This window comes from Balaenoptera physalus, assembly GCF_965194825.1.
Source record: "Balaenoptera physalus genome assembly, chromosome: 13".
In the NCBI taxonomy this organism is placed as follows: Eukaryota; Metazoa; Chordata; class Mammalia; order Artiodactyla; family Balaenopteridae; genus Balaenoptera; species Balaenoptera physalus.
Window position 1 is genome coordinate 58,691,492 of NC_138892.1, and position 13,276 is coordinate 58,704,767.

Consider the following 13,276-nt stretch of genomic DNA (forward strand, 5'->3'; position numbering starts at 1 on the left):
CCCAACAAGGGGGCGGGGGCGGGCAGGGCTTGGGGAGGGCGTTTCAGGGTAGGGGAAGCCAAGGGTGGGCAGAGGGTGGGGTGGGGTGGGGTGCTCTCGGGTTGTGAGTGTCTGTGACCGTGACTGCGTACCTGTGACTGTGCAGCGCCCGTGGTGATCTGGGGTAGGCGGCACCCCTGCAATGGGACCCCTCCCCCACTGTTCTTTCTGTCCAGCCCCTCCCTTCCACTGGAGCAGCTCCAGACCCAGCCCTCAACCCCAGGATCCCTCCCAGCCAGGATTAAGAGGATGTGAGGTGGCTGGGAGGGTCTCCAGGCCCCCTGTCTCATCCCCAGAAAGGGGGTGCTGGGGTGAATTTACCTGGCCCAGCCCCGCCTCCCTCAGTCAACCCAGCCCTTGGGCCGTCTGTGTCAGTGGTTTCCGGTATTTTTTTTTTCCTGGCTAAAATATTTTGCAAAGGACCAGGTAACTGGGGAGAGGAGAGGGGCGGGGGCAGGGGGGGAATACCCCCGCCTCATCTCCTCCAAGGCAGGTGGTGTGAATCTTCTTCAACAGCAATTAAAGAGGAAGTGATTTTGTCTAGGGGGTGAGCTGCTGGTCTGTTCTTGAAGAGTTGGGTCAGGGAATGGCCTTGGTCAAGGTGGGGAATTGGAGGTGGGAGAGGGCCAGGGAGGGTGCCTCCTGCTGGGGCTGGTGGCAGGGCAGTATCCAAGGGCGCGGAGGCAGTAGGTCAGATGCTCCATCATGTACAACAGTTCCAGGTTCATGTAGTGGAAGGAGACAGGCAGGTCAGGGCAACAGTGGGGACCCAGGGAGCAGAGGAGTCACTAACTCCCAAGATGACTCCTGTTTTGGGAAGGAGTTGGGGTGTGGAGCTTAGAGAAGAGGACAGGGGAGGGGGGCTGCTTGGAGGGGTGAGAAAATAGAGTAGCTTTGGTTAAGAGCAGGAACTTTGGAGTCAGATCTGAATTTGACACCAGTACCTCCACTTCATAGTTAGGTGATCTTGGGCAGGTAACCTTGGTGGCATCTGTTTATTTGTAATCTGAACAATATCTGTTCAGAGGGCACCTGGTAGGGGCTCCAGCATCAGTCCTGGAGGACTTCCCCAGGCCAGCCTACCCACTTTGAGCACCTGGTACCAGAAGTAGAGCTTTATTGTAGGGGTCCCTCTCCTGGCAGGGAGGGAAGGGATGGAAGGTCTCCCAATCACAGATGTCCCTGGTGTCACAAACTCCATGTTCAGCTGAGGCAGACGTTTGCTCACCCCCATGTCATGCACAGGACTGCAAGGACACAGCAGCCTGAGGCCAGCGCAGCCGCCAAGAGCTGCAGCATCTCGTGGTTCAGCACATAGCCAGTCCTGCTGTTCCTTGTGTGCAGCTGAAAGCGTTTGACCTGGTAGAGGGACCGGCGGGGGAGGGCGGTGGCGGGCGTCGGTGGGCCAGCAGCCTGCGCGGGCTGGGCAAAGCCACACACATGTTGTCAGCTACCTTGACAAACCAGTCTGTGGCCCAGCGTCCTCCGGTAGGGTTGGTTCTGGCCCTCTGCACCCCTCATCCCCACGAGGGACCTTCAGTTGCAGGTGCACCACTGAGCTGGTTGCAGGAACAGGCCCAGATCTCACTCACGTGGGAGGCCCGGGTTCTATAAGGCCCTAGGCTGGGTGACCACCTAGCACAGCACCCTGACCCAGGAAAAGGTGGATTCAGGGTTGCAGGTGCAGTAACAGGTGCAGATGCAGGCATGTGGTCTGGGAAGGCAAAACAAGAGGAAGAGAGGCAAGGAGCAAACAAGACTCAACTGGAAGACCCAGCCACCCTTCCCCTCTTTCATCAGAGACCCTGGACTCCCCCACTCCATCCCTACTTTCCTTCTTGGTGGCAAAAGCTCACTCCCTTCCTCAGAAGCTCAAGAGTGTAAGAGACTATGGGGAGGAAACAAGGACCCTGGAGAGAATGAAATGACCTCAGGGAACCACAGGCCAGCGGGAAGTTCCTTTCAGTTCCTACCAGAGAAAGGTGGTCAAGGTGTCAGCACCCCACATCAAATCCCCACACTAAGTACTCCACTGGCTCCTTTTTGTCATGGGCTGCATCTTGGCCTGTGGGAAATGTAAAGGGTGGTCATGGGTGGGGTGACAGAACACTGAGCCCTCCAGACTGTAGCAGAATAGGACTCTAGAAGGGGACTCCCTGGGAGGTGAAGGGGAGCTGCTGCCCCTTAACATCCACGCCATCTTCCCAGCTCCCCTTGGTGTCCTCACCTGGATTCCTGCTGCCATTCGCCGTCCCCTCTTCCTCACCCCCTCCTGGTTACCATCTGCCAGACACCCTGCTCCCCTCCTCTTGTGTGCCTTAGCACGGCTGGGAGTTTTACCAGAAGCCAAAGGAAAGTAAAAAGGAATTTATTATTGAAAGTACAATGATTAAATCTAGCGAGGTCTCTAGAACTCTATTTTCTTTTTTATTTATTTATTTTTATTTTCCATTGAAGTACAGTTGATTTACAGTGTTGTGTTAGTTTCTGGTAAACAGCAAAGTGATTCAGTTACATATATATATATTCTTTTTTGTATTCTTTTCCATTATAGTTTATTACAGGATATTGAATATAGTTAGTTCCCTGTGCTATACAGTAGGACCTTGTTTATTTTATTTATAGTGGTTTGTGTCTGCTAATCCCAAACTCCTAATTTATCCCTCCCCCACCCACTTTCTCCTTTAACCATAAGTTTGTTTTCTATATCTATGAGTCTGTTTCTGTTTTGTAAATAAGTTCATTTGTATCACATTTTAGATACATAAGTGATATCATATGATATTTGTCTTTCTCTTTCTGAGATATATATATACATATATATATATGTATATATCCCACATCTTCTTTATCCATCTATCTGTCGATGGACATTTAGGTTGCTTCCATGTCTTGGGTATTGTAAATAGTGCTGCAATGAACATTGGGGTACATGTATCTTTTGGAATTAGAGTTTTCTCTGGATATATGCTCAGGAGTGTGAATGCTGGATCACATGGCAACTCTATTTTTAGTTTTTAAGGAACCTCCATACTGTTTTCCATACTGGCTGCCCCAAGATACATTCCCACCAACAGTATAGAATGGTTGCCTTTTCTCCACACCCTCTCCAGCATTTATTATTTGTAGACTTGTTTTAATGATGACCATTCTGACCGGTGTGAGGTGATACCTTACTGTAGTTTTGATTTGCATTTTTCTAATAATTAGCAATGTTGAGCATCTTTTCATATGCCTATTGGCCATATGTATGTCTTCTTTGGAGAAATGTTTATTTAAGTCTTCTGCCCATTTTTTGATTTGGGTTTTGTTGTTGTTGTTGTTGTTATTGAGCTGTATGAGCTGTTTGTATATTTTGGAAATTAAGCCCTTGTCAGTCGCCTCATTTGCAAATATTTTCTCCCAGTCCATAGGTTGTCTCTTCGTTTTGTTTATGGTTTCCTTTGCTGTGAAAGTTTGATTAGGTCCTGTTTGTTTTACTTTTGCTTTTATTTCTATTGCCTTGGGAGAATAACCTAAGAAAACATTGCTATGGTTTATATCAGAGAATGTTTTGCCTGTGTTCTCTTCTAGGAGTTTTATGGTGTAATGTCTTATATTTAAGTCTTTAAGACATTTTGAGTTTATTTTTGTGTATGGCGTGAGGGAGTGTTCTAACTTCATTGATTTACATGTAGCTGTCCAGCTTTCCTAACACCACTTCTGAAGAGACTGTCTTTTCTCCATTGTATATTCTTGCCTCCTTTGTCAAAGATTAATTGACCATAGGTGTATGGGTTTATTTCTGGGCTGTCTGTTCTGTTCCATTGATGCATATGTCTGTTTTTGTGCCAGTACCATGCTGTTTTGATTACTGTAGCTTTGTAGTATTGTCTGAAGTCTGGTAGGTTTATGCCTCCAGATTTGTTCTTTTTCCTCAGGATTGCTTTGGCAACTCTCTTATGGTTCCATATACATTTTAGGATTATTTGTTTCAGTTCTGTGAAAAATGTCATGGGTAATTTGATAGGGATTGCATTAAATCTGTAGATTGCTTTGGTAGTATGGCCATTTTAACACTATTAATTCTTCCAATCCAAGAGCTTGAGCTATATTTCTATTTCTTTGAATCATCTTCACTTTCCTTTATCAATGTTTTATAGTGCTCAGCATGTAAGTCTTTCACCTTCTTGGTCAGGTTTATTCCTAAGTTTTTTGTTTTTTGTTTTTGGATATGATTTTAAAAGGGATTGGTTTTTTACTTTCCCTTTCTGATATCTCATTGTTAGTGTAAAGAAATGCAACAGATTTCTGTATGTTAATCTTGTGTCCTACTACCTTGCTGAATTCGTTTATCAGTTCTAGTAGTTTTTGTATGGGGTCTTTAGAGTTTTCTATATATAGTATAATGTAATCTGCATAAATGAGTTTTACCTCTTTCCTTCTAATTTGGATACCTTTTATTTCTTTTCCTTGTCTGACTGCTGTGGCTAGGACCTCCAATACTGTAGAAGTGGTGAGCGTGGGCATCCTTGTCTTCTTCCAGATTTTAGCAGGAAGGGTTTCAGCTTTTCACCATTGAGTATTATGTTGGCTGTGGATTTGTCATAAATGGCTTTTATTATGTTGAGATATGTTCCCTCTATACCTACTGTGGTAAGGGTTTTTATCATGAATGGATGTTGAATTTTATCAGATGCTTTTTCTGCATCTATTGAGATGATCATGTGGTTTTTGTCTTTTCTTTTGTTGATGTGGTGTATCACATTGATTGTGTATGTTGAACCATCCTTGTGACCCTGGGATGAATCCAACTTGATTATGGTGCGTGATCTTTTTTATGTGTTGTTGGATTCGGTTTGCTAATACTTTGTTGAGAATTTTAGCTTATATGTTCATCAAAGATATTGGCCTGTAATTTTCTTTTTTTGTAGTGTCCTTGGTTTTGGTATCAGGGTGGTGGAGGCTTCATAGAATGACTTTGGGACTGTTCCCTCCTCTTCAATCTTTTGGAAGAGTTTGAGAAGGATCAGTATAAGTTCTTCTTGTGTATGTTTGGTAGAATTCCCCCAGTGAAGCCATCTGGTCATGGACTTTTGTTTGAAGGGGGTTGGTTTTGTTTTGCTTTGTTTTGTTTGTTTTGTTTTTTTAATTACAGATTCTGTTTCACTTAGGGATTGGTTTGTTCAAATTATCTATTTCTTTTTGATTCAGTTTTGGTGGATGTATGTTTCTAGAAATTTGTCCTTCCATGTAGGTTGTCCAATTTGTTGGTATATAATTGTTTAGAGTATTCTTTTTTTTTTAATATTTATTTATTTATTTATTTATTTTTTGGCTGCATTGGGTCTTTGTTCCTGTGTGCAGGCTTTCTTTAGTTGCGGCGAGTGGGGGCTACTCTTCGTTGCAGTGCGTGGGCTTCTCATTGTGGTGGCTTCTCTTGCTGCAGAGCACGGGCTCTAGGCGCGTGGGCTTCAGTAGTTGTGCCACATGGGCTTAGTAGCTGTGGCTCACGGGCTCTAGAGTGCAGGCTCAGGAGTTGTGGCACACGGGCTTTGTTGCTCCGTGGCTTGTGGGATCTTCCCGGACCAGGGCTTGAACCCGTGTCCCCTGCCTTGGCAGGCGGATTCTTAACCACTGTGCCACCAGGGAAGCCCTATAGTATTCTTTTATGGTGTTTGTTTATTTCTTTTCTTTTTTTTTATAAATTTATTTATTTATTTATTTATTTTTGGCTGTGTTGGGTCTTCATTTCTGTGCGAGGGCTTTCTCCAGTTGCGGCGAGCAGGGGCCACTCTTCATCGCGGTGCGCGGGCCTCTCACTGTCGCGGCCTCTCCCGTTGCAGAGCACAGGCTCCAGACGCACAGGCTCAGTAGTTGTGGCTCATGGGCTTAGTTGCTCCGCGGCATGTGGGATCTTCCCAGACCAGGGCTCGAACCCGTGTCCCCTGCATTGGCAGGCAGATTCTCAACCACTGTGCCACCAGGGAAGCCCAGTATTGGTTATTTCTCATCTTTCATTTCTTATTTTGTTTGGGTCCTCTCTGTTTTCTTCTTAGTGAGCCTGGCCAGAAGTTTGTCGATTTTGTTTACCCTTTCAAAGAACTAGCTCTTGGTTTTATTGACTTTTCCTATTGTTTTTTAAATTTCTATTTTATTTACTCTCTGATCTTTATTATTTCCTTCCTTCTGCTGACTTTAGGTTTTGTTTGTCTTTCTTTTTCTAATTCTTTTAGTGGTAGGTTAGGTTGATTATTTGAGATTTTTCTTATTTTTTGAGGAAGGCCTGTATAGTTGTGAACTTCCCTCTAAGGACTGCCTTTGCTGCACCGCATAGATTTTGTATGGTTGTGTCTTCACTGTCATTTGTCTCAAGGTATTTTTTAATTTCCTCTTTGATTTCATCATTGACCCATTGGTTTTTTTAGTGGCATGTTGTTTAATCTCCATGTAATTGTTTTTTTCTTGTTTCTCTCTCTGTGGTTGATTTCTAGTTTCGTGCCATTGTAGTCAGAAAAGATACTTGAAATAATTTCTTTCCTCTTAAATTTGCTGAGGCTTATTTTGTGTTCTAGTATGTGGTCTATCCTAGAGAATGTTCCAAGTGCACTTAAAAAGAATGTGTATTGTTTTTTGTTTTTATTTTTATTTTTTGGATGTAGTGGCCTGAAGATATCAATTAAGTCTAACTGTAGAACTCCATTTTCTGATGATAAGATTCTACCCCTATCAAATCAAAGGTAACCCTCCTGCCCCAGCCTGTCCCCACTCTCCCATTCTAAATAGCTCTGATCAGCTTTTGGTATTCCTTCTATGACTCTTGCCTCCAAGTACCATCATCTAGTCTCTTCAGAACTCAGCAGCTGGTTTATTATGTTATTGAACACCTCCTGTGGGCCAGGTACTGTGCTAAGAGTACAACACACCCTCTATCTCATTCAATCCTCACAACCACCCAAGGCCAGTACAGTTATCCAGTTTACCCATGAGGATACAGCACTGGAAAAGTTAAAACAACTTGTTCAAGGCCCTACTAATAGTAAGTGGAGGGGTGAGGATTTGAATCCAGCATTCTGACTGTAGCTGCACTTGAGACAGTGTCTTAGGTCCCTCCCCTCAAAATACACAAATGGATCGGGGAAGCAGGGTTTCAGAAGCCTACCTATTTGCATTTTTAAATAAAACAATTTAAGCATAACTTGCACAATAAGTACAAGACCGCTTTCAGCAAGAAAAGGGTCAGCCTCATACAGCTTCCTTCAACAATTGAATCCTTCTTTCCACTTTTGGAGACGTGGGAGTTCCATGCCCTCTATCCCTTACCTCATGAGTCAGCGGAGTCTTCAGCAAAATGCTGCACACCTGAGAGATGCAGACAGAGCAAGAGGAGAAAGTGGAGGAAGCAGGGGACCTAGATTTGCACTTGGCAATGAGGAAGAGATGGCGACACCTAACCAGGCCTGCCTACCACTGGCATACTAGGAAGCTGGGCTGTGTGGGCAGCAGCCCTCTCTCTGGGCATGGCCAAAGGTAGAGGTCTTTTCTGGGAAATGAAGTGGTATGGCTGGCAGGTATGGGGATGGAGTCTGCAGCACTGTAGGAGAGCTCGGCAGGAGGATCCCTGTGGTGGGGTAACTCTGTGTGTACCTTGTGGCTCTCGGGATATAAAGGGGGAGAAGAGAAGGGACAGAAATGGACAGATGATGAAAAGAAGGGACACCAACACTGCAAGTGTTTCAGTCAGGGCCAGGCCAGCAGGCTTTGTTTCACAGTCCTGGTCTCTTCCTGCATATTCCAGCCCCACTGCTACTGCCCGGACTGTGGAGCACAGAATGGGATCAGAGAGCGTGCCCTCCATCCTGAGGAGAGCACCAAGTCTCCTCCCTACTGAGCCCCAAACCCACCTACCCCCTCCCAAAAGAAAAAAAAAGATTGATGGTGTGATGGTCCAGTTCTTTATTTAGAAACCTGATTGTTCTAGAACATGGTGGGTGGATCTGCAGCCTACCCTTTTCATGGGATTGTGTCAGAGGTGGTGGGCAATTTTCTTCCCATTTTCTCAGCAACAGAGAGAAGGTGCTTCAACTCAGAAGCACAGATTGTAGGGAACAGTGTGGAAAGGGAAAGGGGCAGGACATCCCAAGCCAGTCTGGGGTAAGGGGGAAGGCGCCTCTGAACAGGAGTGGGGCAGGGGTGGGGCGTGCCTCTTGGGGCCTGCTGACCCGCCCCACTCTTCTTGCTCCCCCTGCTCTACTCCACTCAAAAGATCTCACAACGCTCTAGGTAGGGAGGGGAAAGGGACCCACAAGCTGGGAGACGACACGGGGGAAGCCGGGAGGAAAGGACGCGGGTATGTGGAGAAGCCCAGGAGAGCAAATCTCACAGGCCTAGGAGGTCTTGAGGGCGCTCTCAGCAGTAGCAGCAGCACTCAACCCGAGGCCCCTCCGCACCCCCAGGAGGGCCTCGAAGTCCACAGCTCACAGCTCAGCTCTCCTCTGCTGTTTTGCCTTCAGGGCCCCGGGGGATCGGGGGGAAGGAGGCAGGGCCAGTCTAGGAAGACTCTGGACTCCTTGGCGAGCCAAAGGCGATGGTCTCAGAAGTCAAATTCATCCAGGTCCCCCATGCCCTCCCCGCCCCGAGAGCCCCACACCCGGCGGTAATTGCTCTCCAGCTCTTTCTGCCGCTGCCGCTCCTTCTGCGCCTCTTCAGCTCCCTGCACCTGGTGGGAGGGCACGGGGGTGAGCAGAGGCCGAGGGAGGCCCCGGGCGCTGGAGGATCCGGGAGGGCGGGCAAGCATGGGGGAGGCAGGAGCCAGCGCACACGGCTCGTGGGGCTCTTGCTGAGGGCCCGATGCCCAGAACCAACAGCCTCATCTTACGGATGAGGAAACTGAGGCTGAGCCAGCGGCAAGGCTGGGAGGTGCCTGGAGGATTCTCAACCACACCCTCAACACCTCAGCTGGTTGCGGGAGAGGGAAGGCTGGAGGTCTAGGACTCGCGGGCAGGGCGCCTCTCACCAAGATATTGAAGAAAATCTCCTTGAGGTTTTTCGTGTCCTCATCAGTCAGCCAGCGTGCATCCTCCTCAGTCCCTTCAGTCCCCGGTCGGACAATCTTGATCTCAATTTTGCCTGGAAAGGATCGGGACGGCTGGTGAATAGAGAGGAGGGGTGGGAGCTTCAGCGCAGGTCCTCTGCCCCCGGGCCCCCGGCCGAGGTTCCCAGCCCCTCCACTTCGGCAGCAAGCCCTTCCAACAGCTCTGAATCCAGCCCGCCCTCCAGGGCCCACCTTCGGCTGTGAGTCCCTCCCTCTCCAGCAGCTCTTTCACCAGCCCCTCGATTTGTTTCAGCTGTGGGTTTTCCCGTTTCATCTCGAGGACAGTCAGATCCTGATTGGGGCCTCCGTGACGGAGCTTGGTGACCCGGACCCGGACTCTGTGCTCAGGATCCTCCTCTTAGAGGGGGAGACACACAGGGAGACACAAAGCAGAGCCGTGACTCCAGGGTGAGGGGCTGTGGTGGTCGCCTCTCCCTCAGCCATCAGTTGGTTTCGGCAGTTATTCCATCTCGAACATGTATATTAGCCAGTGCTCAAAATAAATTAGTACCCATCACCCCACCCCACTGCAACCCATAAAGCTCCCTCCACCAACTTCAGTCTCCTTTCTTCCCTCCCGACCCGATAATTCGGCCCATCACCTACAGGAAAACGACTGTTTTCTGAAGCAAAAATCAGGCCACCTGGGCCTGCAAAGAAGTTTGTTTTAAGAAGCAGGTTGGAAAACTGGTTTGGCACCCCACAATGTCGGGACTCAAAAGACATTTCAGTGTTTATAATAGAGATAATGGGATGGAAGGTTTGAAACTAGGACATTCCATTTGGAATGCCTGGTCTCCACACCCATAGGCCCCGTGGAATGGACACAAGGGGTACAAGAGGAAGGGAACTTCGAGTCTGTCCAGGCAGCTGGCTTATGAGCAGCTGGGCTGCCCCACTGACACCCTGATAGCTGGGGCCGCTCCCTGCGCAGTGCTAGCCATCGACAGGCAGCACCTGACACAGGCGTGCGGTCTTCCGCACACAGGCTCACATCATTCATTCGGTTAATATCTACTGATCACCCACGAGGTGCCGGCCAAAGTGCTAGGCACTGGATGTACAGGAGCAAGCCGGAAAACAGTCATGCAAGCAAGCCAGAGGCCCTGTGGCCTCTGAAAGCTGCTTCCCAAAAGGATGAATAGGAGGTAACCAGGCAAAGGGATAGAGGTGTTGGGAAGAAGGCAAGCGTGAGAACAGTATCCCAGAAAGAGAGAGAGAGTGAGCATTCTCAGAAGGGATCAAGATGATGGACCTGGCTCTTCCTTCCTGTCTGATAGTTCTCACCTGCTGGTTGGGGGGATGGGGGACGCTTCTGGGGGACAACCCTCCTTTTCTGGTGCTTCTTCATCAGCTCTGGAGCCTGTTTTTCCTCCAGCCTTTTGATGAGTTTGTTGAGAGTGGATGTCAGGGCCAGCATAGCCCGATCGCGCTCCGACTCCTTCTTCAGCCCGTCTGGGTCCAGCTCTTTCTCTGTCTGGGAGGCCCAAGGTGGGGGTGGACAGTCAAGGGTCTGCAGTGTGAGGGGCAGTCCATGCTCCACGGAGGAGGAGTATCTCAGTCTCATCCTTCTCTCTGACCCCTTCCCCACCATCCCCCCTTTTAATTAAGTAAGCAACTAGCGGTTCAGGGCGCCAGGTCATACGTCCCAGGCAGGCGAGGTGCTGCCCCTGTTCTCCTCCGGTCCCTGGGCCTGCCCCGCCCACAGGCGCGGGCAGCTGCGGCAGCAGCAGGCGGAAGAGTGGAGCTCACCTCCTGGATGATGCTCTCCAGCTCCCGCTCCATGCCAGCCTTCACCTCCGCACGGAGCCGGTCTCGGTCTGACGGGAGCAGTATCCCTTCCAGTTCCTTCTCAAATTCTCCCAGCAACTGCCTTTCATCCTCATCATCTTCTTCATCCTCATCGTCCTCCTCTTCTTCCACCTCGTTCTGATGTTCTGGATCACCCTTTTCCTTCACCTCCGGTCCCCTGGGAGGGACTTCTGCAGCACTGTCTCCAGGCTGCTCTTGGCTTGCCTTTGGCTTCCCCTGGGTGGGGATCGGGAGAAAGAGGGAGATGGTAGATGGCTGGGGTTTCTGTCGACACGTGGGGGGCAGACAAACAGGGATGTGGTAGCGGGGGACTCAGGAGGAGTAAAGGAAGTTGAGGCAGCTCTTTGGGGCCCAGGTCAGGCCCAGGTCAGGGGTGGTTTTCCGAATGCTCCCAGCAGGGAGGCAGGTTCCACCCCTCCCTGGAGCAGGGCCCATACCTTTCTTGTTCCACCCTTCAGCTCCTCTATCAATCGAATCAAGTCTGCAGGACTCCGAATCACTTTGACCTGCACGTTGTTCTGAAAATCTGTGATGAAAGAATAGGAGTGGACCCATTGTGTCTTAAATTAATTCTGTTTTTACTTCCTAAGGAGAGGAGTTGAGGAGGCCAAGGAAGGACATGGTCCCTGCCTGCAGAGCTACCTGTCCAGTCTGAGAGATAGGGCCCAACATACCGCTCCAGAGAGCGCTCACGTGGCCTAAGGGGGCCTCACAGGCGAGAGAGAGGAGGACGCTAACAAGCTGCCGAGTCCCCTGCTCTTCCACGCGCCCCCATAAAAAGGGATCTGCTGCTGGCCTGGCTGCCCGACCTCCCTCCCAGTGCTCTAGCTCTACCCCTACCCCCAACCTGCCCCCTGCAGAACCTGAGAATACATTCAAGCGGTAAAGGAGACGTGGAGGGTTCACTCACCATCGTGGGAGCCTGGCGCTGGATCCGTTGCCTCAAGGTTTGGTTCCTGCTCCTGATGAGAAGGAAAGGGCAGAGTCAAGTACGCAGGCGTATGCATGCCAACCATACTCTTAAAGCAGTGACTCTGGGTAAATCCTTGCATCCCTAGGTAAATGGAGGTCATCTCATCATAATGACCTCAGCTTGAGTGGCCCTCCAGCCCAAAGCCCAGGTTCAGCTTCATCAGAGAAACGGCTAGGAAGCTGGCTCTCACCTCAGCCTGTGCCTCCCCCCTCTCTGGCGCCTGTTCCTCTGGCTCGTGAAGCATCTTCCAGAAATCTGATTCCTTACCGTCATCCTTGGCTAGGCTTGCGCCTGGAATACAGAGAACAAGGGAGAACCTGAAAGGACGGGAGAAACAGAAGGGAGCAAATAGCATGGGGTTCGTTCTCCTCTATTACTAAGGGGTTAGGGCCCGTAGTACTTTTTCACCCACTCCAACAGTCAGGACTGTTAAGGACAAGACACCCCTGGGTGTACAGGACAGTAACACTGGAGAAGGGAAGAAATGGGAGACATGTTTCATGGAACAGGTGACACAAGGGCCTACCTGCTTTCTTTTGGGGCATCACCCCAGGCTTGGTCTCACTCCATATTTGAGGGTCGAGGTCTTGCCGGCCCTCTGTGGCTTTGTCTCCGTACTGCTGTGAGTCTACTGAAAGACAGCGTGTAGGCAGGACAGGGACACATTCCTCTTGGCTCCTCAGTACTTCATCTTCTGCATGTCCCTCCCCATGTCTCTCCTTCCTCGTTTTAATTACTCACCAGCTTGCCTCTGAATGTAGGCCATGTACTCCTCAGGCTGCAGGGCAGGGTGACAGAGAATGGCCTGGGGAGCAGCACTGGGTGGGGGCCGGAGGAGAGGGTGAGGGCAGAGCCGAGGAGTCCGAATGGTCAGCACGTAAGAGCAGGACAAGGGCTCATCCACTCGATCAATGTAGTCCCCAGAAATACCAGCGCCCTCGTCACAGAGGAACTGCCAGGACAGAGAGGGTGAGTAAATAGTAATTACCACCAACAATTAACCATTAGTTCTTAGAGCAGCTGTCTTCTATTAAGCACTTATAGTTTGTCAGGCACTGTGCATACATTGTGCATATGGCACTTTACATGCATTGGCTCATTTAATTATCACAGAAACCCAGTAAGGGAGGTATTAGTATCTCAACTCTGTGGTTCAAGAAACTTAGGTTTGAGGTGGTTGAGGGACTTGTCCAGGCTGACCAGCTGGTAAGTGGTAAAAAATAGGAACTGAACTTGGGCAGCTTAACAGTAGGTAACCAGCTGATTTGTTTCACGTTATTGCTTTATATAAATACAGTATGTACATACTTTTACATATTTGATATATATTTTCATATGTATTTGAAATCTGTATATTCTTTGTGTGTGTGTGTGTATGA

The 13,276-nt window shown here is 49.2% G+C and overlaps 1 protein-coding gene across 7 annotated transcripts in view; it reads right to left on the reverse strand.

Moving 5' to 3' along the window:
* Positions 1 to 7,959: 7,959 nt before the first annotated feature.
* Positions 7,960 to 13,276, reverse strand: part of OS9 (OS9 endoplasmic reticulum lectin) — a 30,144-nt gene continuing 24,827 nt past the window's right edge. For 2 of the 7 annotated variants that reach the window (XM_082420952.1, XM_082420950.1), the window contains 10 exons: positions 12,639 to 12,849; positions 12,424 to 12,528; positions 12,088 to 12,188; positions 11,835 to 11,886; positions 11,362 to 11,450; positions 10,865 to 11,140; positions 10,400 to 10,589; positions 9,305 to 9,469; positions 9,035 to 9,147; positions 7,960 to 8,737 (listed from right to left, as the gene is read on the reverse strand). In XM_082420952.1, coding sequence (XP_082277078.1) covers positions 8,612 to 8,737; positions 9,035 to 9,147; positions 9,305 to 9,469; positions 10,400 to 10,589; positions 10,865 to 11,140; positions 11,362 to 11,450; positions 11,835 to 11,886; positions 12,088 to 12,188; positions 12,424 to 12,528; positions 12,639 to 12,849 — 1,428 coding nt within the window. In that variant the 3' untranslated portion in view covers positions 7,960 to 8,611. The remainder of the gene's footprint in view (positions 8,738 to 9,034; positions 9,148 to 9,304; positions 9,470 to 10,399; positions 10,590 to 10,864; positions 11,141 to 11,361; positions 11,451 to 11,834; positions 11,887 to 12,087; positions 12,189 to 12,423; positions 12,529 to 12,638; positions 12,850 to 13,276) is intronic. The other 5 variants (XM_082420951.1, XM_082420953.1, XM_082420954.1 and 2 more) reach the window with 3 other exon arrangements.